Here is a 23805-nt window from a genome sequence, read left to right on the forward strand (position 1 = left end):
TTGCTTGACCATTACTTTGTGATGTTTTCTATTGAAGGGCTGTGTGCCATTCATTCTGTTGGCCTTATTTTGTTTCATCATTGGTAAATATGTGATACTTAGTGTTATTTACTAGCAAAACAAACATGCATGCACACATAACCAACAATAGCGTCATGCAGGTTGTTTTCATTGTGGTGACTTGGTAGGTAATGGCGCCATCTATGGGTAAGCTGTTGTCATTAACAAGGCTTTGCTATTACTCTAAGTTCAAGAAAAGTGTCCCTTTGTCTCATTAACCCAGGGTTGCCCAAAGTCTATAGGAAAGTATCCTGCATTTGATTGTATTATGATTGAATATAGCAAGTTTCTTACTAAATTCTTCTAAGAAGTAGAAGGAAGTTATTTCTAAGAAGACTTAAAGGAAAACTCCAACATTTTGGGAAATTACCTTATTTGGCATCTACCCTGGAGTTAGACAAGAAGATACATACCCTTTTTCTTCTCTGTGCATGCAGTAGGAGACACACACTGTTAGCCTAGCTTAGCGTCAGTCACTGGAAGCCTAGTTCCAAACGTCTTCCTACTCCTACTGCATGCACAGAGAAGAAAAAAGGTATGTATCTTCTTGTCTACCTCCAGGGTAAATGGCAAATAAGCTAATTTCCCAAAATGTTGGAGTTTTCCTCTGAAGTTATTTTGAGAGAAATGGCTCATTGCAAGGCACAAGCATTTGGATCATGTCAAACCAAAGGTGCAGTTTTTAGGCTTTTTATTACATTTCTAAATAATCCATGTCCATTTGGATTCTTTATGGTCTGCGGCCCACCACCAGTTGTGGCCCTCGGCCCCTGTGTGTGAACAGGTCTAGGGCAGCCCTGTGTTAACCAGCTACGTGTGAAGACAGAGTGCTATCGTTGTGTGAACCGGCCGTCTCCCTCCTGGCGTCCATCTTGGACGAAAATGTGTTGTTTCAGAAGCACACATTGATTCCCCGCCTCTTTTACTGTTACAGTTACTGTCACGTTACCAAACCAAACTGATTTTTTTTTTTTCCTCCTCCCTTCCTCCTCCTCCTCCTCCCACCATCAGGGTCATCAGCTGCGAGGCATCAGGGGTCTGTTCAACCGCTCGTCCAAGTCCTCTGTGGACACCAACAGCGGCCCCGCCCTGAGGAAGCGCTCCATCAGCGACCACCTCCTGCGACGCACGGCCAGCGCGCCCGCCAAGGGCCGCAAGAAGACCAAGATGGCCCTGGCCGAGTCTCTGGCGTCCATCTCGGACCGGAAGAACAGTGGTGTGGCGGGGGCCGGAGGGGAGGGGACGGGTGGGAGAGGAGGAGGAGGAGGAGGAGAGGTGGAGAGACGTAACCTGCCCCGAGCGCCTCTCGTCCACAGGCCTATCTCCATGCCCCTGGACAAGCTGCTGCAGGGGCAGTTGTCCCTCTGTTCCCCGGCCCAGGAGCAACACGACCTGGGCGCAGACACTGCCATCGGTGGGTACTCTGGACCTATGGCGACTTCTTCTCAAAAAGCTGCTGTGCAAGTCATTTAAAAACTCTATCTATGAGGAATCAATGATACCAACCATATCATGCTAACCTAACCAGGAAAGCGGATGCATACTGTATTGCACCAAATTATAGCAATTATCTATTAATTTAATTGCCCAATAATTATTTTGTAAAAAGAGGCAGTAATGTATCCTTCACATTTAAAAAAATAAATAAATAAAAATGTTCTGGCATAAATATTTAAAGATATTGAATATCTGCACAAAATATCTGTGATCGGCAGCAGCAATACAACATTATCGGTATTGGCCTTTTACAAACCCATATATTGGTCTACCACTATCACTATCACTAACACAACAAACCAACCAACCAGCGTTTTGATTTCAATGTTCACTAAATGGTATTTCGGAGCAACAGGCCCCAAAGTGTCTTCTAATGTCTTCTAATCCTAAAGTGAAATTCTATGTCAACGTTGCTGCTTATGTTTTGACTTGAAATGCCCGTGTTTAGGTTTTGTCCTGAAAGATCTTGTGCTTAGACTGTAAAATCGTCAACTTTTGTCACTTGTCATTTGTACTCACGTGTCCTTCCAGAAAGCTAACACTGGTTAGCATCACTGCCATGTGACTTGATTGAGGCTGCAGACTATTCCTCCTTAATCCTTTAACTTGCTTTTTCTGTCCCCTCTTCACTCTGCTGTGCTTCTTTATAGTAGAGAACTGACTAGGATATCGCTGCAGGTAATCTAAAACACCTATTGTACCAAGGTTGCCTCATTCCAAAAAAAACATACCGGTATTGCGTCCACACCCGATGTGTCGTGTACCTAAGCGCTCTGAGAACCAATATCGCTGTGTGATTTGATCCCATTATGACCGAAATTGATCCCATTTTGACCATTTCTTTCCTAAATTGATGTTCACAATATGGATGTTTACTTCCGTCTCCTGCACAGCCTCATCCCCCCCCCCCTTCACAGTTGTACTTGGTACATCCCATTCGTCTGTGTATTTGCTATTGGCTTGTGTTGGCTGGATTGAATGTGTCGGTTAGTTGTTGGTTGGCTTGGTGTACTACATTGATGGTAGAGTCTGTGGCTACGTTTGGTAACTTTGTTTGTTTTTTATTTTCCTGTGCCCACAGGAACCTGCCCCTTTGACCGACACAGGTCCGCCTCCGTGGACCTCCTCATCGAATCATCAGCTTCCCTCGAGCCCAGGGTCTCCTCCCCTTCCAAGAAACACACCAATAGAAACATAGAGTCTGAGCGTTTGGAGGAGACCGCCTATCTGGTCATTGGTGGAGGAGAAGCGAGAAGTGTCGACGGCTTCTCCAAAGACCGATCTCAGGACGGCGTCGATGGAGGAACAGAAACGGACGTCATCTCCACGGCGACACATATGAACTGTTTCAGCTCACCTTCTGAAAACCACCAGAGGAGACCGAATAAGCCAGATACATCATCGAACAGTACAACATACACCGTTGCACCGTCGATCTCCTCTTCCTCATCTTCCGCCCCCTTCTCTGAGGCACCTCTCTCCCCGGCCAATGGGAGCCGTTCTTATCCGAAGAGCCCTTGCTCCTTACAGGACAGTGCCATCTCCAGACTCATCGACGCCGTTTCTCTAGGCAACGAGAATGACACCTGTGGCTCTATCTCTGCTCTGATTGGCCAGTTTGATTGCACCGTTGACCAGGATGACCCCGTGCTATCTAACGGCGACGGGAAAACGGATCTAAATGTTCCTCGTGTCCCTTCGCATGCCTCGCCCCGAAAGTCTAGCACCCCTAATAACAAGTCAAACTTCAAGTCTGTCGCCCAATTCCAAGATACCAAAAACCTAATCTCCCCACAACGGACATTGCTCGATATCTTGTCTCCTCTCAAGACCACCAGGACACCTAACCAAACGGGCACAACGAATGGCCCTCTGAGTCCCCACAAGGTGGCTCTAAAGTCCCCACAGGCAGGACATCCACCACCTCTCTTCTCCAGCCCAGAGACGGCTGAGCAAGAGGACGTTTACACCATTCTGGACGAGGAGGTGTTGTCACCCACCTCAGTGTATAACCTGAAGGAACAGACCGTCCGTCTCCAGGCAGACTCCATGGGGAGCACCCCTTCAACCAGCCTTGGCTCCTCCCCAATGAAGGTGTCCCAGGGTTCGGGCAAAGAGGACGCCGCGGGGTGGGTGGATACCCGATTGCAACAATGTAATAGTGCGGAGGTCGGAGAGGCAGAGGAGAGTGTGTATGAGGAGGTGTACGACCCACCGGGGCTCGCGTCGGAACCGGATTGGCGGACGTCGACGAGTTACGTAAGCCCGTCCGACCGTTTCCTGTTTTGTCAAGACTCTGCGAGAAGCAGTCTGATGGAGGTGGAGATAAACGTGGACGAGGATCCACTGGAGACGGCGTTGACCTCGCCGCGGCACGGCGGCAGCAGCACGTGGGGGGGAGGACGACCCGCAAGCCCGACGAAACGCCACGCCGTTTACCAAAAGAACGAGTGCACTCCCGGCTACTCGCACCAGAATCTGCCTTCGCCGCGCTACTACACTCCCCAGCATCGGCACTCGACGCACGAGTCTCATCTGCAACGTCCACAACAGTGTTCTTTCCAACTCAGCCAACCTTCGTATCAGCTGCCCCGTCACCACCAGCAACAACTCCCATCCGGCTCCCAGGCTTCGCCCTTTCACAGACCCTCCCTCAACTCCAGAACCTCCAACCCCAGTCCACTCCCTCAGAACAGCTACCCCACTCCCCAGAACAAACCAGAGACCTGTGACAGAGACAGAGACTTTAGCAGGTCCTCCACTCAACAGAGAAGCCACGACGGCAGACAAGCCCAATACCGATGCCGCCAGGAGGGGGAGGAACGGATGGCGATGAAGGGTGCAGGATGCTTCCAGAATGGCTCCTCCTCCGAGTGTCTCCCTGGTCCTCTGAGTCCCTCCAGAGACAGAATCCTGTATTCCCCTACCTCTGACAGTGATGTGGTCTACAGCCAACTGGACTATGACTGTGTCACCCCTGCATCCATAGCCTCTGCTTTTCATTACACACAGCCACAGAACCAAAGCCAGGCACCATCATACACCCAAACACAGCCCCCGATGCAGCGGAACAACAGACAACAATCTCAGTCTCAAACTCAAACTTATTTACGCCCTGTTCCAGCTCTTCCTCAGTCCAGCCTTACAGCCTCCCAGGCCCCCAGCCCCTGCAAGTCCAAGTCCCTAGGAGACCTGACCTCCGAGGACATAATGTGTAACTTCCAGAGTAAATACCACATTATCAGTCGCAGTTTCATTACTCCCAGTATGAGGGGGCGTAGGAAGGTGGGCGGCCACGGGGGTCTGACACACTGTCCTCCGTCTACTGACCCGCTCACAGAGCAGCTACGCAAGCTGGTTAGTCTGGAAGGGGACGACAGTGACCGAGACGGGCCCCACTCGCCCCAGCTGCCTCACGTACCCAAACCCCTGCCGTCACGACAGTCACAGCCCCAAAGAATAGCGCCCTCACTTCCCGGCAATGTCGACGACGACGACGACTCCCCGCCACCCCTCTCCCGACGCCTGTCCTCGCGCAGCCAGAGCCGCGTGCGTCACATCAACAACCGCGCCCGGGAGAGGCAGCAGGAGGCTCTGAAGCCCCGGACAGGGTCGGCGGTCAACGGTGGTCCCTCCGGTGTCGGCGGGGTGGTGCTGCGGAATAAACCGGCGTCGCATAACCCTCCGGCCAACAGACATTCCACCGGTTCTTACATAGCAGGCTACCTGGGTCAGCTGGAGGACAGGGGGCTTCCCGAGGGAGCGTGTACGTCGTTGCGCTATGGATACGGGGACCAATGTGGAGATCACTACTATGCCGACGATTCACTTCTGCCTGCAGACTCCTCCTGCCCGCCTTCAGAGCCTGAGGTCTACTTCCTGCTCCGGCTGTAGCTCTTCTTCTTGGGTACGCCCCACCCCCCTCCCAGAATAAGATGATGGATTTAATTTAAGTGATTCTTGAGAAAGTGCAATTACACCAGAAGCCAGGAGATGAGAGAGATAAGTGATATAATTAGCAGCGTTGGCTCCCATGTGCGCCTTTACAGTTACAGTAGGTCTCCCTTATGATGATGAAAATATATCTCATTCTGGGATGTATCTAGAAAATATCTCCTCTGTAGAATATACAGTAACCGGGGAATTACATTTAATATATGGTTGGATCTGAAAGCATGTACTTCCTGTGTGGGATACTCGATATACAATACTGAATGAATCGAATCCCACTTCTTAGTCTGACAGTGTATTGTCTATGTTCTGCTCAATGTGTAAATGTACTTGGAAACTTTGTTTTCCTCTGAAACGACTTCCTACACTGATTGTACAAGTTATTGTTCTGTTTGTTCCTGTGATGTAACTTCCTGTCCAAAGTATCTACATTTACTATGAAGCAAAAAAAAAAGAACAAGAGGAAATGTGTTCTAAGCAGAAGGGAAATGTCTCAGTCTTTGCATCTTTTGAATGTGTAGTATTATCAAAACAGCCACTTCTAAAGGATGGGATCTATATTATCAGAGATCTTATTTGATCAAGTCTTCCTTCTCTTTTTAGTGGTACTTTCTATATTTGTGTCGTTTGTAAATATCCTGCACATTTGTTTTTAATCTAAAATGAATTTTTGTTTGAGAACCAAACTGTACTTGTATGTTTAGGTTTTCGCATGTTACGTCAAGTCAAGCATGACTATGCACCGATCTTTAGATGTTTCAGTGCCCTACTACCTTTGCACAGAATAAGTAGTTGCATTGGATTCAATAGAGGACTTAGGCCTGCTTGCATTGGGTGCAATACAGTACATAGACTTGCTTGCTTGGACCCATTGCCCTCCTCTATGAATTCTAAAGGTTTTGAAACACTACTGCATATTTTAATTAGTAAAAAAAAAAATGCTTTTATTTTTGTAATTACTTTGATACAGACTGCAAAAACGACCTCTTGTTGGGACCGGTTATTTAATTTTGTAATACAGGACAGAAGGAGACGCTTGGATAGAGAGACGACTGTACAGGAAGAGGTTGAGGAAGGCGAGGGTTTTAGAACAAAACTGCAGTGTTTTTTTTGTTTTTTTTATCTTCTTTTCAGTGTCAAACCCATCCTCTTTTCTTTGTACAGTTGCTCATCAGAGGACTGTGAGCATTTTCCTACCAAGGCAATAAAATATTGAAACATTTGATTCAAAGAAAGTGCTTGGTTATTGCCTGTTATCTTCCTTATTGACCACATTCGCAAGGTGGCCATTTTGCTCTTATGTCACACTCAGGTTGGGGTTACATTCCACCCTGTTCCCACCGTGGGAATCCCAACCTAAGCATGACATAAGAGCAAAATGGCTGCCGTGTGAATATGGTCAAGGTCAATTAGTGTAGCTAGCTACAATGACCATATTCATGCAGCGGCCATTTTGCTCTCATGTCATGCTCAGGTTGGGATTCCTTTCCACCCGGTTCTCACCGTGGGAATCACAACCTGAGCATGACATAAGAGCAAAACGGCCACACATAAAGACATGCATGGTAGGCAGGGACTACAGATGAAAACTAGCTCATTAGATAAGTCTGGCACATTTACATTAATGTGCACTGTCCCTGGGCAAATTTGTTTTAAATAATAAAATAAATAAATAAACATATATTTTGATTTCATGGGACCTTTAACAATTTCAGTGCCGGCCATTAACATGGTAAAACCCTGTTGAATGCCACCACCGACTTCAATGATAGCGTTGTGAACGCATATTATCTCTCTTAAATTATGGCTATGTGTCTAATCTGCCTGTCGTTTATCAATGACTTGTTTGCAGTCAACATTGTCGAAACGGATCGTTTTTTTTATCGGTTCATATCCTATATAAAAAGCATTTTGAAAAGCCCTCGTTTTCAAGGAAAATATAAAGATTCCGTGATAAAAGACATTTACTGGAATATTCTAGAATACACAAAAACGTTGTCATTTTTCGGCCTATTTATGAATCGTTTTTTCAAATAAACGCTAGATTATCGATAGTATATGTGTACTTATGCACGCTAGAGAAGCGAGCTGAAAAATATATTCTCTCGTTCCCCATCAGCGATCGCGCACACACAGCCACATCACACATAGGGCAAACGCTTATATCTCCGTGAAAACAGGTCTGATTATCCTAAGACTGGTAACATAGACTCCTTACCTCAGATCAGATGTGCTCCAAAAAGATTATTCCAATTCCTGATCGCCATTCCAAATATCGATCGCGTTGATTGATTGAGTATTGGCTGCTGTAAATATATAATCCAGGCTGCTTTCCGTCTCGCGATCAGAGCCCTCTTGATCAGACGGCTCGCCAGCACAAGGAGCCAGTTGGCTCCACCTCTACAGATCTACAGATCCCAGGTCAGTCTAATCGACTGACCTGCAGTTACACAGGGATAGACGATAGGGGGCGCTTTTTCCCAATCTGAGCTCCTGGAGGGGCTGCTGTACCAACGGGAGACTCGGTTGATGAAATATGAATTCAGATCACTAATAAAAAAATAAAACGATAATAAACGTCGTCGGCACTCAACAGGGGTTCTGATAAGACGACTATAGACGTCACCGGCACTGAAAGTGTTAATGTGGGTGGCCATGTTGAAATTATGTCAAATGACGCTGAGGCTAGAACCGGGAGTTGAGAAATCATACGTGAGTTTGCGAGGGACGATTCTTCCTAGTAGGAAGTCTGAATTTCCAACCGAGTTTTAATCGAATGTAAGCGTTAGGTAAGGGGGTGTTGATATGAGGGCCTGTGAAGCCTGTTGAGACATGCATTTGTGATACTGGGCTTTTCAAATAAACTTGACTTGATGTGCTGGATATGATACGAAGAACAATGAGATGATGAAGAATACAGCAAAAGATAATTCCATGTTTCATTTGGTCTAAACTGTGGCACTGGCAAATGTAAAAGAAAAATGTCATATCATATACTATACGCAGATTCCATATTTAGGTTCTAAACATTATTTTCCAATCAGGCCTTGTTCTCGCTTTAGATCTGGTAGCTGTGAAAAGCATACTTAACACTGTCGCCTCACAGCTAGAAGGTCCTGGGTTAGATTCCCACTTGGGGACCAGGTTGCCGTGTTGCCAGGTACCCAGGTGGCGTCTATACTTTCCACAACAAATTCGTGTTTCCGCGTTCGAGTTTTGCGCTCTGATTGCCCACGCGCGTTTCTGGTCATGTGACATGTGCGCCAATCGTGGGATGGCAAGTTCTGCGCCTATTTCCGGGTCTAACAGCCTGCAAACTACCTAACGCCTAGTTTATCACTGGTTAAGCTTAGGCGACTCTTTCGCAGTTGGTTATGGTTAGAGTTTGGAATCAGGGCAGGCGTTCTATCGCCATGCTCTAAGACAAACTCTAACCTTAACCAACTTCAAAAGAGCGCCTAAGCTTAACCATCCAAAAACTTGCAGTCCCACGATTTGCGCACATGTCACATGACCAGAAACGCACGTGGCCAATCAGAGACGCGGAAACATGAATTTGTTGTGGAAAGTATTCAGGCACCCAGGTGGGGTATCTCCCAGGCCTTTCTGTGTGGAGTTTGCATGTTCTCCTCATGCTCGCAAATGGTTTCCCCTCCCGATAAGATAAACCCAATGGAAAAACATGCACAACAGATGGCTAGCGCTGTCGCGTCCGTGACAAAGACGGACAGGAGCACTTGGATTGGTCCCCGGGGCGTGGCGCACGCTGTAGCCCTTGTCTGCTCCCGGCTGCCCTTGGGGGGGAAGGACGATGGGATGGGAGGTGCAGAGAACATTTCGTCAGCGACTCAGTGCATGCATGTGTGTGTTCCTGTGGGTCGCCCATCGCATGTGTGTGTTAATCTGATGACAAATAAAGACTTCTACTTCTAATAAATTAATAATAAGAAGCAATTTTTTTAAGACAATCGGGGGCCCAATTCAGATCAGATTTTCAAAGGGTTCCTGTGCATCGTGTCACTTCAGAGAGGAGCAAGAAACCAAGTTTCTTTCTCACTCTATCACTCTCAATAACCTTATCAATTTCTGTCTATATTTCATATAATGTGATACTGCACCTCGGGTATAGTGCGCACACACTCCGAGCGTCTGCCCCTGCCTCTCAGTGTGTATAATGGGGTGTAATTGCTTGTGAAGTGAGCTGCACTGCACAATATGAGGAATGGCACACCTGCGGCTGTGGACAAACACAGCTCTGACTCGTGTGAGTCATTGCCCTCTTTGTAGAATTACATCTAAACCAGCCCCCTGACCGTCGTGATCACTGACCTCCAGCAACGCTGGCTTGTAATCCTTGATTAGTTTGTATGTTATTCTGTGTGGGATGCTACGATATAGGCACAGCTGTTAGGGTTCAACACGGGTGAATCCTCAAGCGGCTGCCTGGATCACCACATCCTACCTACCTCAACCCCCTGGCACTTCATCCGTTCCCATTCATCTGTCGCTGCATACAAAATGAATACGCATTCAAAACACTGTATTACGCCCTCCTCTCTGCACTCACACACACTCCCTCACGCACTACTCGCTCAGTGTCACACCATTGTTTGCACTTTCACTCCTGAGAGGAGTGATTAGGGGTTGTGCGTGCGTGTGTGTCAGGACTGATGTATGTACAGAGTTGTGGTATCAGAGCCAGACCCCGAGGACCAGACCCTGAGAACCAGACCCTGAGAACCAGACCCCGAGAACCAGACCATGAGAACCAGACCATAAGAACCAGACCCTGAGAACCAGACCCTGAGAACCAGACCCTGAGAACCAGACCCTGAGAACCAGACCATAAGAACCAGACCATAAGAACCAGACCCCGAGAACCAGACCCTAAGAACCAGACCCTGAGAACCAGACCCTGAGAACCAGACCCTGAGAACCAGACCCTGAGAACCAGACCCTGTGAACCAGACCCTGAGAACCAGACCATAAGAACCAGACCATAAGAACCAGACCCTGAGAACCAGACCCTGAGAACCAGACCCTGAGAACCAGACCATAAGAACCAGACCATAAGAACCAGACCCTGAGAACCAGACCCTGAGAACCAGACCATAAGACCCTGAGAACCAGACCCTGAGAACCAGACCCTGAGAACCAGACCATAAGACCCTGAGAACCAGACCCTGAGAACCAGACCCTGAGAACCAGACCCTGTGAACCAGACCCTGAGAACCAGACCATAAGAACCAGACCCTGAGAACCAGACCCTGAGAACCAGACCCTAAGAACCAGACCATAAGACCCTGAGAACCAGACCCTGAGAACCAGACCCTGAGAACCAGACCCTGAGAACCAGACCCTGAGAACCAAACCCCGAGAACCAGACCCTGAGAACCAGACCATAAGAACCAGACCCTGAGAACCAGACCCTGAGAACCAGACCCTAAGAACCAGACCCTGAGAACCAGACCCTGAGAACCAGACCCTGAGAACCAGACCCTAAGAACCAGACCCTGAGAACCAGACCCTGAGAACCAGACCCTGAGAACCAGACCCTGAGAACCAGACCCTGAGAACCAGACCCTAAGAACCAGACCCTGAGAACCAGACCCTGAGAACCAGACCCTGAGAACCAGACCCTGAGAACCAGACCCTGAGAACCAGACCATAAGAACCAGACCATAAGAACCAGACCCTGAGAACCAGACCCTGAGAACCAGACCCTAAGAACCAGACCCTGAGAACCAGACCCTAAGAACCAGACCCTGAGAACCAGACCCTGAGAACCAGACCCTGAGAACCCGACCCTGAGAACCAGACCCTAAGAACCAGACCCTGAGAACCAGACCCTGAGAACCAGACCCTGAGAACCAGACCATAAGAACCAGACCCTGAGAACCAGACCCTAAGAACCAGACCCTGAGAACCAGACCCTAAGAACCAGACCCTAAGAACCAGACCCTGAGAACCAGACCCTGAGAACCAGACCCTGAGAACCAGACCATAAGAACCAGACCCTAAGAACCAGACCCTAAGAACCAGACCCTGAGAACCAGACCCTGAGAACCAGACCATAAGACCCTGAGAACCAGACCCTGAGAACCAGACCCTAAGAACCAGACCCTGAGAACCAAACCCCGAGAACCAGACCCTGAGAACCAGACCCTAAGAACCAGACCATAAGAACCAGACCCTGAGAACCAGACCCTGAGAACCAGACCCTGAGAACCAGACCATAAGAACCAGACCCTGAGAACCAGACCATAAGAACCAGACCCTGAGAACCAGACCCTGAGAACCAGACCATAAGAACCAGACCCTGAGAACCAGACCCTAAGAACCAGATCCTGAGAACCAGACCCTGAGAACCAGACCCTAAGAACCAGACCCTGAGAACCAGACCCTAAGAACCAGACCCTAAGAACCAGACCCTGAGAACCAGACCCTGAGAACCAGACCATAAGAACCAGACCCTGAGAACCAGACCCTAAGAACCAGACCCTGAGAACCAGACCCTAAGAACCAGACCCTAAGAACCAGACCCTGAGAACTAAACCCTGAGAACCAGACCCTGAGAACCAGACCCTAAGAACCAGACCCTGAGAACCAGACCATAAGAACCAGACCCTGAGAACCAGACCCTAAGAACCAGACCCTGAGAACCAGACCCTGAGAACCAGACCCTAAGAACCAGACCATAAGAACCAGACCCTGAGAACCAGACCCTAAGAACCAGACCCTAAGAACCAGACCCTGAGAACCAGACCCTGAGAACCAGACCCTGAGAACCAGAACCTAAGAACCAGACCATAAGAACCAGAACCTGAGAACCAGACCCTAAGAACCAGACCCTGAGAACCAGACCCTGAGAACCAGAACCTAAGAACCAGCCAGTCGCTAGAATGGGTTGAATAGGTACAAAACCATACCATTCTGACAACATTGAGATATAAGGAGGTAGCTTACCAATAAGAGCTTTAAAAGTAAACACATGCCAATGATTGGTGGGCCTGTCAGAAAGAGAAGGCCAACCTACCTTATCATAAAGGACACAATGGTGAGTGTTATATCTCTCCCCGGTGCTAAATCTCTGAAGGCAGAGTGATAGATCGAGTCCAGAGGTTTGAGGCTTGAAGCTGCAGCATGCCTATAAATCACATTGCCGTAGTCTAAAGCTGACAAAAGAAAATGGCTTCAACAATCCTTCTCTGTTTCTGTACAAGGAGCCCACTTTCTTTCTCAGCTTAGAGGTGAGGTTGTTCACATGAAACTTAAATGAACATTTTTCATCGAGCCATAGGCCAAGATATTTATACTCAGTGACTCTCTCAATGCAAGAGTCATTAACACTAGATACTGTATAATGCAGTTGGTCATAAACAATATTTCTAGCTCTAGAAAACCGCACACATTTTGTCTTACTACTGTAGCATTAAAGACTCATTTAAGATTAATTACAGCTTCCTGGAGGGCATTAAAAGAAAGCTGCAGGTTATCAGTGGCCAACTGAACAGTGGCAGTGATATAGTACACAGTTGTATCATCTGCATACAAATGAGCATGGCACCAGTTCAAAGAAGAAACAATATCATTAATATAAATGGTAAAAAGGACAGGACCAAAAACTGAGCCCTGGGGCACTACCTTTATTCAGATTGGGCATGGCATCGATTTCACTCACTTACGCCTAGACAATAGATAGTCCTGAAAACGAATCACAAGCACCTCTATCCAAGCTAATACTGGATCAATTAAAGCAGATGGTGATCGAAGCTTTTGACAAGTCTATGAAGAGGGCAGCACAGTGCTCTTATCTACCGCTGAAATTATAAAATTTGTAACCAATGTGACTGCTGATATTGTGCTGTGATTGGCTCTAAAACCTGATTGGTGTGGGCTTAGTATTGGGTTATTTGAAAGAAAACATTTTAGTTGATAGACTACCAAGGTCTCCGGAACTTTTGCCAAGCGCGGTTGAAGTAGGACAATAGTTATCTAGATTATCCCTATCACCTCCTTTGTGTAAAGGAATCACCCGGGCAGATTTCCATACTAGAGGAAAATCTACCCGAGTGATGGAGAGGTTAAATATATACAATAATAGCTCAGTAATAACTGGAGAAGCCAATTTCGTATATATAAAAATAAATGTATCTAAATTGTCTTCTCCAGTAGAACACCCAGGGTCTATGGGTCGCAGAGCACCAAGTACTTCATTGTGTGAGAAGGGCAGAAAAGAGAAACGATCCACAGGGCTCATATATCAGAAACAACATCAACAGAAGGGGGCCCTGCGTAATTCCTATTGAATCAATTCCCTGCCTCTGTGAAGTGCCTATTAAAGGCAGGGCAAATGTCATCAATTGGTCATTAACTTTAATACATGGGGGCAGATAATTGGAGTTTATTTTTTATATATATTTCTTTTTCATTTAAATTCACTGCACTCCAAAACATAGCTGGGTTTGAATAAGTATTTGCAATTAAATCCAAGTAGTAGTCAGATTTAGCTTTTCTCACAACTGCAGTGCATACATTTTGGAGCTGTCTGAAAGAAAGGCAATGTTGAGGGTCACCTGATTGCCTTGCACAAGAACATTGAACAGTCATTCAACAGTCATTGAATATTGAACAGTCATTGGGGGCGACTGGTAATCCGGAGGTTCCCGGTTAGATTCCAGGTCGGCACCTTGCATGGTCGCCTCCACCATCAGTGTGTGAATGTGTGAGTGAATGGGTAAAATGTGAGGAACAAATTGTAAAGCCCTTTGGATAAAAGCTGCTATATAAATGCAGCCATTTACCATTGAACGGTCATTGAACATTGAACAGTCATTGGACAGTCATTGAACATTGAACAGAGTTGACAGCTCCTATGGGAGAACCAAGGTGTCACACTATCTTTGATTGGAATCCTCTTAAAATGAGCATGTTTGTTAACGATTGAAATACCCATAAAAGTCTCAGCAGGCCCACCTGGACATCATCTGGTACAGAGGATACAACTATGGGTACGTTCATTTAAAAATGCTTGGACATTCAATTATTCTCCTGATACATGTCGTGGAGCATGTACAATATAATCACAAGGTGGTACAGCGAACGTGACATAATTAAACGAGCAAGCTAGCTGGCTAACGTTATTTCCTGCAACAAAAGCATTCATTTTGAAAGTAACATTGTTGATGTTTGAAATGTCTGCACTTCCACGTTAACGTATGGTTTTGTTTTAGCGAATATGAGATAATCACACGTGAGCTCGCTGGCTTCTGTCATTGCTAACAGCAAACGCTAGCACACCAAGCAAACGTAAAGCATTCATTCTGAACATTATACATCACTGATGCCACTGTCTTAGTGTATAACAGTGTACTTTTATTGTATTGTATGAATGCCAAAAGAATCAAATAAAAACATTGCTGGTACCGCTATGCTCTGCTAGCTACATCAGCCAGGCAAATGAACACAGAGAAAACAACTTAAAGATTAAAGATCCTCATTTGTTTATTTTTGGCTACATCTATTGGGGTTCAGCAATCATTGGTGTTGCATTTCTGCACTATATTGACTTTCTTTCAAACTTGAACATGAATGCTAACTACTGTATAACGTCAGAATTTGAGTGTGTTAATCCTAGTAATGTGTACTCTGTTTGTATACATGTGTTTCATCACTGTTTTCATTGCATTCAAGCACAAAATCATTATGTTTATCTTGCCAGTGGATGGCGTTATAGTCAGTTAACTGCTGTTTATCTCTCTGTTGTGTTTCTCTCCCGTAGTCTCCAGTTTAGAGCTGGTGCCATTAATGATGGTGTGTATGCTATGGTGTTTGCGGATGGAGGAAATTGTGCCATTAACAGCCATTAAGCTGAGCTACCATATCCTCGACAGCTGTGGCCGATACCGCAGCACGGTGGTGTAGTTGTTAACACTGTCGCCTCACAGCTAGAAGGTCGTGGGTTCGATTCCCGCTTGGGGACCAGGTTGCTGTGTTGCCAGTTACCCAGGTGGGGCATCTCCCGGGCCTTTCTGTGTGGAGTTTGCATGTTCTCCCCCCGTGCTCACAAGGGTTTACCCTCCCGATAAGATAAACCCAATGGAAAAACATGCACAACAGATCACTCTCCTGCATTCTATCACTCTCTTGATCTATCACTCTCCTGTCTTCTATCACTCTCTTGATCTATCACTCTCCTGTCTTCTATCACTCTCTTGATCTATCACTCTCCTGATCTGTCACTCTCTTGTCTTCTATCACTCTCCTGATCTATCACTCTCCTGTCTCCTATCACTCTCCTGATCTGTCACCCTCCTGTCTTCTATCACTCTCCTTCTCTCCCAGGTCTCCTCCACTGTGAGCATTGTCCATCAGAGTTTCGGTCCAAAATCCAAATACAGAGCGAACCGCCTGCATCCCTGGCCAGCTGGAGTCCCTCTCCTTTAACGAAGCCGTGGGTACGACCCTGTCAGCGGCAGCTGTGCCCGGTGCCACCGCGTCAGCAGCGGTGTCTGTTCTCTTCCTGTACCACACCTGTGGTGAGAACAGAGCCCAGACTGATCCTACACTTTCTCATTCGTTTCATAATACTGGACATTCATTTTGGCTTTTGCTAGAAACCTTTGAATTCCTGTTCTCATTTTCCTCTTCATGTTTTATGCCACGAAAAAAAGACAAAACGTGTCCATCTTTGTTAATCTGACACTCTCAGCCTGTTCCCCGACTCGACTCAACCTCCTGCTTCGCCTGTCACTCAAGCTCTGCTTCCTGTGCTTGTTGGTGTTGTGGGATAATAACGCCCCCCCCCCCCCCCCCCCATCCCCAGTCATGTTCCAACCCTCCCCCATTCACCTTTCGTCTCACCTGATTTACCCCCTTCCCCCCACAGACCCCCCCCCCCCCCCCCCTCTCCTGGAGACAGACGTCTCACACCTTCAGCCCTATCCAGCCCCCAACCCATGTTCTCCCCCCTCCCCCTCCTCCTAACTCACCCCCCCCCCCCCCCCCCTTCCTTTCCTTATTTCGTTATTCACCTGTCTCATTCTAACTCACCCTGGCCCCCTCCAATCCTGGACATCTGACTGGATTCTGGAGCTCTCCTGGGGACGCGTCAAGCCGGAGTCTCTGTTGAGTCATCCACCTATAACTCTGATAATAAACCTGTGTTAATTTCTCCCACAGTGTTCATTGGTCAAGTTTCAAGTTTGTTTATTAGATGTCAGCCCATGTCACCCCACTTCTTAGGGATGTGCACTAGCTCCCCATTGCCGCACGAATCCGCTTCAAGGCCCTCGACCTGGCGTACCGCGTGGCAAAGGGAACCGCTCCTGCCTACCTCCGGTCAACCTCCGGTCAATGGTCTCTAACTACACACCCTCAAGACCCCTACGCTCTGCATCTTCTGGCCATCTCAGACCCACTCCTATCCGAGCTCCGGGAGGGTCATCAAGGAGAAGCCGCCTATTCTACGTCCTTGCCCCACAATGGTGGAACGAACTGCCCACCACAGTTAGGACAGCCGAAACCCGTCCAATCTTTCGCCGTCGACTAAAGATGCACTTCTTCAACCATTATCTGAAAAATATATAATAATAATAATAATAATATCTAACCCTAACTAACCTTATTGTCATGCACCTGTCCTAATATACTAACCTACACTGTAGCACTCAACACTTTGATGAACATTGTTACTGAGCTGATAGAGTTGTGCCCTTCCTGATGACTTGTTGTACAGAACTTGTAAGTCGCTTTGGATAAAAGCGTCAGCTAAATGACTAAATGTAAATGTAAATGTCACAATAAAATATGTGTACTTTACGGTGAAATGCTTGGTTCTGTATGAGCCCCTGAGAGTGTGCTTCATACAGTAAAAAAAGTAAGTAAAAAAGTAAGTAAAAGAGGAATATACAATATTGGTCATCCATCAGTGTGGTCCAAGACACTACAACACAGTCTGGCCTCTCAAACAAGATGGCAATACAGTCATCAGTGATGTAATAACTTTTTCTTCTTTCGTATTTTTTATTGTAAATGTTCTTGTATGTAGATAATGTACTTGTATTTGTACTAATAATACATAACTATGTACTAGTGACTGTGCTACAGTATTTTACAGTATCTTTTTTCGGTTTTGAGTAGAGTGAATTTTAACAACTCCGTCTATTCGGTTTTGAGTAGAGTGAATTTGAACAACTCCGTCTAGAATGACTGAGTGCAGTCGTTGGTCATCTGCGTGGAACGCAACAAGTGTCTTATTCAGTTCATTGAGGCAGGTCTCAATCTTGGTCAATCTTTGAGCCAAAATTCTTATAGCATATCCAGCCACATACCGCAAGTGCTCCAAAGCCGAGTAGCATGAATGCGATAATCCAGATGTCTTCCGCGTCTTCAATTTCTAGGGGGAATATGCATGAACTCCGCCACGCGCCCCCAACTGTCAATTTGGTAGCCCGATTGGAATGTCCCAAGTGGGCAGAGAGGGTCAGCCTCATTCTGCTTTCTTGACGAAATTATGCGATCCACTACTGAAAGTTATAAGGGGGAGAGGAGCGAGAGGAGGAAGCGACTGGTCTCGAGGAGAGGGAGGGCGATGTAATACTATAGGCAAGGTAGATTCCTTAGTAGCATAGTGCATACTAGTGAAAGACAGTACAAGGTTAGTATATATTTTTTGTGAATTATTATTATTATTATTATTATTATTATTATTATTATTATTATTATTATTATTATTATTATTATTATTATTATTATTTACTTTTCATTTTAGATATTGATTGAAGAAGTGTGTTTTTAGTCAACGACGGAAAATTGGGGGGGGGGGGTTTCGGCTGTCCTGACTGTGGTGGGAAGTTCGTTCCACCATTGTCAAGCAAGCCTGCTTCTATTCTCTGTATTCTCGCTAACTGTTTATGGACACGTAAAGAATTAATCTTTTAACAAGAAGGTTTTCCATTCAAATCCCCAAAAGGGCAAAGGCAGCAAATGAGAACGTGTCTTCTATCCCTCAACTGTTCCTGTTGAGCCCTCCTTGATCAAGGTACTGACCCCACAACTGCCTCTGGGCTCCATCCAAAAAAATAATTTAGTCAGTATGCAAATAAAAATGTGATCTGAATAGTGAGATCTTTTCTTTTTTTTTCTCTTCTCTTTCTTTTCTTCTTTATTCTTTATCATTATTATTATTATTTACATTTTTCTTGTTTAACTGTGGATTGTGTTTCTTTTATAATGGTATAAATGATTATTTTTGTAAATAAGGTTGTACGCCGACCATTAAGAAAATACATGTTAGTTTAGGAATAAGGGGCAGGAATAAGATGTATTCTTCTTCCTGCTCATTTTGTCCATGGAATGACTATTTATGATTTTTTTTTATGAAGAAACTATGATTGTATTATTCCATGTGGCAAATAAAAACTCTGAACTGAACTGAACTGAACTGAACTGAAATCTTTCCTGGACAAAATGGCAACCAATGTAATAAAAAAAAGTCAATCAACAAACAAGATTCTTGTACCGGATCTCCTCTCTGGTAAGCAAGAATACCCTGAAGACTCTAACAGGAGCACTCATTCAAGGGTACTACGACTATGCTTGCACCTCATGGTACCAAAGCACCTCACAAGACTACAAACATCACAAAACAAACTGGTCAGACTACTGCATGACCTTACCCCCAGAACCCACCTCACCCCTGCCCATTTTGACATCCTAGGATGGCTTAGAGTAGAAAACAGTCAACAGAGTACAGCAGCTTGCAATGGGCCTTGTCTACAAGATACACTACACCACGATCACGAAGATACCCATGTACATGTCGAAATACTTCCCAAAGGTCAGTGAATTCCACGACCACAACACCAGAGGGAGTTCCTCAAATGTTCAACCCAGATTCGGGTCAAACAAGGGACTAAACACGTTTAGCAATTATGCCACAACAATGTGGAACGCCCTACCCACAGCCGTAAAATAATGTGAATCCCTACCCACCTTCAAAACCGCCGTCAAAGAGCACCTACGGGAGGCTGCAATTCTAAACTGGCCCCCGTAAATGTCCAAACCCCCACTCTCCCAAGCTCTCACTTGTTAATAAATGATTCAGCAGCACGTTTCTGCTTTTTACAATCACAGTTCTACTGTTCTACTGAGAATTAAATACATATCTGCCTGTGCCAGTGAGTACTGAAAAAATAACACCAGGCAATTAAATTAGATACGTTAATAAAACATTTAGTCAATTCTCTTTGGATTCACAAGGTGTGTAATTATTCTCCCAAATGACACTTGCTGCCTATTCTTATTCAATATTTCGCAATTGCCATGGTTCAATAAAAATGCAGTATTTTGGGAAATAAAAAATGACATGAATGGATAATTAACTAAATGGTGAAAGACTACAATATACTACTGCATCATACAACACACATAAAACCATAGTACAAAAGTACTAACCAGGCCCGACCCTGCTGAGCTTCCGAGATCGGACGTTATCAGGCTGGTTTGGCCGTAAGCAAGAGGAGCTGTCGATAAAGGCATATTTATAGATGACAACAGACAAGAATTCAAACAGGTTTATTGTTGTTTAATATTACTGCTTAATCATGGTCTGTGTTTAAACAGTAGCCCTTTAATTACATTGTTTCAACTGCTGTTGTGCCTTCTCTTGTCTCCATTGAGGGAATGATAACGCCCACAGCTGAGCAAAAGAGGTAAAGCTTACGGCTACGGCACCCGGTATTCCCAGGCGGCCTCCCATCCAAGTACTAACCAGGCCCGACCCTGCTTAGCTTCCGAGATCTATGGCTGCTTTTTTATATAGCGCTTTTATTTAAAGCGCTTTACAATTTGTTATGGGGAGCAATTAGGGGTTAAGTGTCTTGCTCAAGGACACATCGACATGCTGCCCGGGAGGAGCAGGAATCGAACCGGGAACCTGTCGCCCCATACTACAACTCTGTACATACATCTGATTAGCACTACACTCAGTAGTGCTAATTTGTATGTTGTACCCAGTTTAACCTCTTCCACCCGTGCGGTCCGGTAGGACTGGACCGCAGATGACATCACGTCATAAATCAATCTGTCTAGACTGTATGACATAATGTCGTGTTTTTTTCCCAAATGTATCCAAGACCAAGAGTAAACATCCTAACCATGTCACAACAGCAGTCATAGTGTATATTTTCAGCAATACGTTTGTTTACCAATAGGTTAACTCATTCCCCGCCAACAACGATTATACTCGTTATTGGGCGCCATCCTTTGAACACCAACAACGAGTATACTCGTTATTTGATAGTTTTTCCTTTTTTTCCGATTTTAATATTCTATTCAATGTCACGGACCTGTATGTTGCCGTTAAAAGGCATACTGGGACGCCAAGGGTGCAGTACCGGCCAGATCCTGCCAGTATCGAGAGTGCAGTAAACCCTGTTCCAGACCGGGTGTTATGTTTAAACCGCTCCGGGCGCAGTCTAGAGATTCACTCGGTCGCATTGAAACGGGTCCGGGCTCCTCGATGCATGTGTTGTGCCGTATTATGCCGTGGACCAGATGGACATCAGATGGACCAGATGGCGATCAAACAATTGGAATATTCTTTTTGGATTACCCCCGACCAGAGGTAAGGACTATCTGACATCAATTTCAGCTTGATCCAACAATGTTTTCATACCGATCCAGCTGATCAGTGTTTTTAGTGTTCAATACGAATGCCGTTACTGGCAATCAATGCATCAGAAACGACCCCCCCCCCTGCATGCATTCATGATGAAACATAATACCTATTATATGCATTTGATTTGGAAATAGTAGCGTGTCCAGGCAAGAAACGCCAATGCTTATAGTAGAATTCACGTTGTGCCCTATTACGCGTGAACGTATGCATACAAAAATTATCTCTTTTTTGCATCTTGGATGGAAGAAAGTCAGTGTCAAATGACTATAGTATTGTCTCCATAGCTATAATATATAATATAGATATAGCTCTACAAACAAGGTGACGCACTCCTATCTTTAAAGCGTGGCCTAGCTACAACGGGACCCGGCTAATCCCTGGCGCTGAATGAGTTAAAGTGTTATTAGTGAGATTTTAGTTTTTGAAATGTGATCATATTTTCGCGGAGGTCAGATGATGATGATTTGTAGTCATATGAGCACATGGCATCCAGAGCGCTCAATGAGCATTGAAATTTTGAAAAACTACAGTACCCAGGAAATTCTAGCCTCAAGCAAGCAAATTACTTGTGTATGATTTCTTTTTATTTCTCTTATTTCTCGGGATACTATATCACAAAACTGAACATTATCGGCATAGATTGGAGCGCAGTTAGTGTGTCTACCTTCTGTGAACATTTAGCAACAATCCGCTTTGCAAACGGATTCAAAATGGCGGACCTGTCGCAAAAATTAAAAGCTGACTGTATTTACAGTAGATTTCATTCTCGGTTCTTCATGCACGCCTGGTGATACTAAATCCAAATTGAACTCTGCCACTGGAAAGAGTAGATTTGGCCCGATCCGATAGATGTGCAAGTTGGCTATAATAAGGTAATTTATAGGCCTCATATTCTATATTCTCTAATAATATTTCAAATTGCACGGGTCCAGATGGCAGAATTCAGTACTGTATCTACAAAACATTCTGTTTAATCATCTTCCCTTTATTCATTTCCTTAGGTTTTTGTATACGTGATCTCAAGAAGGTACTGAATGAGCTCAGTGGCAGTTTTTCACGTCTGGTCATTTTTTGCATGGTGTTATTCACTGTCAAAAATGCAAAGAAAAATCATAATTCATATTCTTCTTTGTTTCATCACAATTTAAGGAAGCCTAGTAATAGACACAATATTTCTGACACTTGGAATACATTCACTGAGGCCCATAGATGTCCCTAGATACCAAGAACATGCAAATGGACCTTGTAGAAGGGAGCAATCTTCCATTTACTTAGGCATGTATTTTGGGCGGATTTTCAGAAAATAGGGCCCCGGGCTTAAGAGGTGTACATCAACTGTACATTGTATATTGCTGTTGCACTTTACTGCTACATTTGCACTCTGGCTGGATGCCAAACTTATTTGTGTTGTACTTGTGCTGTATGACAATGCATTTGAATGTAATGTAATGTAATCTAATAATATCACTGCTGTCTGTCAATTTTTTATTTAATTTTTTATCTCCAACCAGTGTCAGCACTCAACCCAGTTGTAATGCCAGTACATTGATATAGGGACCATTGACCAAGGTACTGGCATTACAACTGGAGTTGAAGTTGGTACTGGCATTACAACTGGAGCTGGTCCCTTGACCAAGGTACTGGCATTACAACTGGAGTTGGTCCATTGACCAAGGTACTGGCATTACAACTGGAGTTGGTCCATTGACCAAGGTACTGGCATTACAACTGGAGTTGGACCCTTGACCAAGGTACTGGCATTACAACTGGAGTTGGTCCATTGACCAAGGTACTGACATTACAACTGGAGTTGGTCCCTTGACCAAGGTACTGGCATCACAACTGGAGTTGGAACATTGCACTGTGCGGCTGCCCCACTGCACCTAAATAACTATGATGAGTCAAATGCAGATGGCACATTTCCCCAAGGGGAATAATAAAAGTACAACTTAATTAGAAAACAATGACCACACAAACTGTGGATCTCCTCATTACACCAATTCTTACTGGCCCAGGGAAGAACCCCTAGTAGGCTACACATCTCCCTCCAGAGTAAGCCAGGTCCGATCGGAAGGTATGAGTACTGTAGTGTAGAGGCAGTATGCCCTAATGGTATTGGATCTTGGGGTAATACTGGGCTCTCTGTATCTGATAATTTCACCAATACTAACATATGATATCATGGATCAAGACCAAGAGTCATGTGTAGCATAATAAAATAAATAAAAATAATAATAAAATAAAAATAAAAGCAATGCAACTTGATTTTCTGTGTGTACAGATCATTTCTATGATGGAGAAAGGCGATTATATCAATCAAATGTTGCCAAATGACCCAAAACTAATGGTATAATTCTATGCTTCTTAGTAGATGTATTAGATCAGTTCAGTACTCTGTTTGATGTTTGACAGACTCATGATTTAAATAGACCTACCTAATGCTTGCAGATGGCTGATTCCACTGTAACACAAAAGATGAGGACTAAGCTATTGGATATAAAGGAAGATGGCCTGTGCCTTAATGGTCTATCATGGGTGCTATGAGATAGCCGGACTCACACACAATAGTTATTTGTAACGACCCCAGGCCCAACCCTTTGTGGGCCTGTTATGAT

The 23805-nt window shown here is 45.2% G+C and overlaps 1 protein-coding gene across 1 annotated transcript in view; it reads left to right on the forward strand.

The window, feature by feature from the left end:
* LOC311225697 (1-phosphatidylinositol 4,5-bisphosphate phosphodiesterase eta-1-like) overlaps nt 1-5451 on the forward strand; it is a gene marked incomplete at both ends in the record, with an annotated part of 154140 nt that extends 148689 nt beyond the window's left edge. The window contains 2 exons of the mRNA XM_084311094.1: nt 1072-1474; nt 2639-5451. Of these exons, the coding sequence (XP_084167220.1) occupies nt 1072-1474; nt 2639-5451 (3216 nt within the window). The remainder of the gene's footprint in view (nt 1-1071; nt 1475-2638) is intronic.
* Between the last annotated feature and the right edge of the window lie 18354 nt (nt 5452-23805).

The sequence above is a fragment of the Notolepis coatsorum genome (assembly GCF_963971535.1).
Source record: "Notolepis coatsorum genome assembly, chromosome: 1".
NCBI lineage: Eukaryota > Metazoa > Chordata > Actinopteri > Aulopiformes > Paralepididae > Notolepis > Notolepis coatsorum.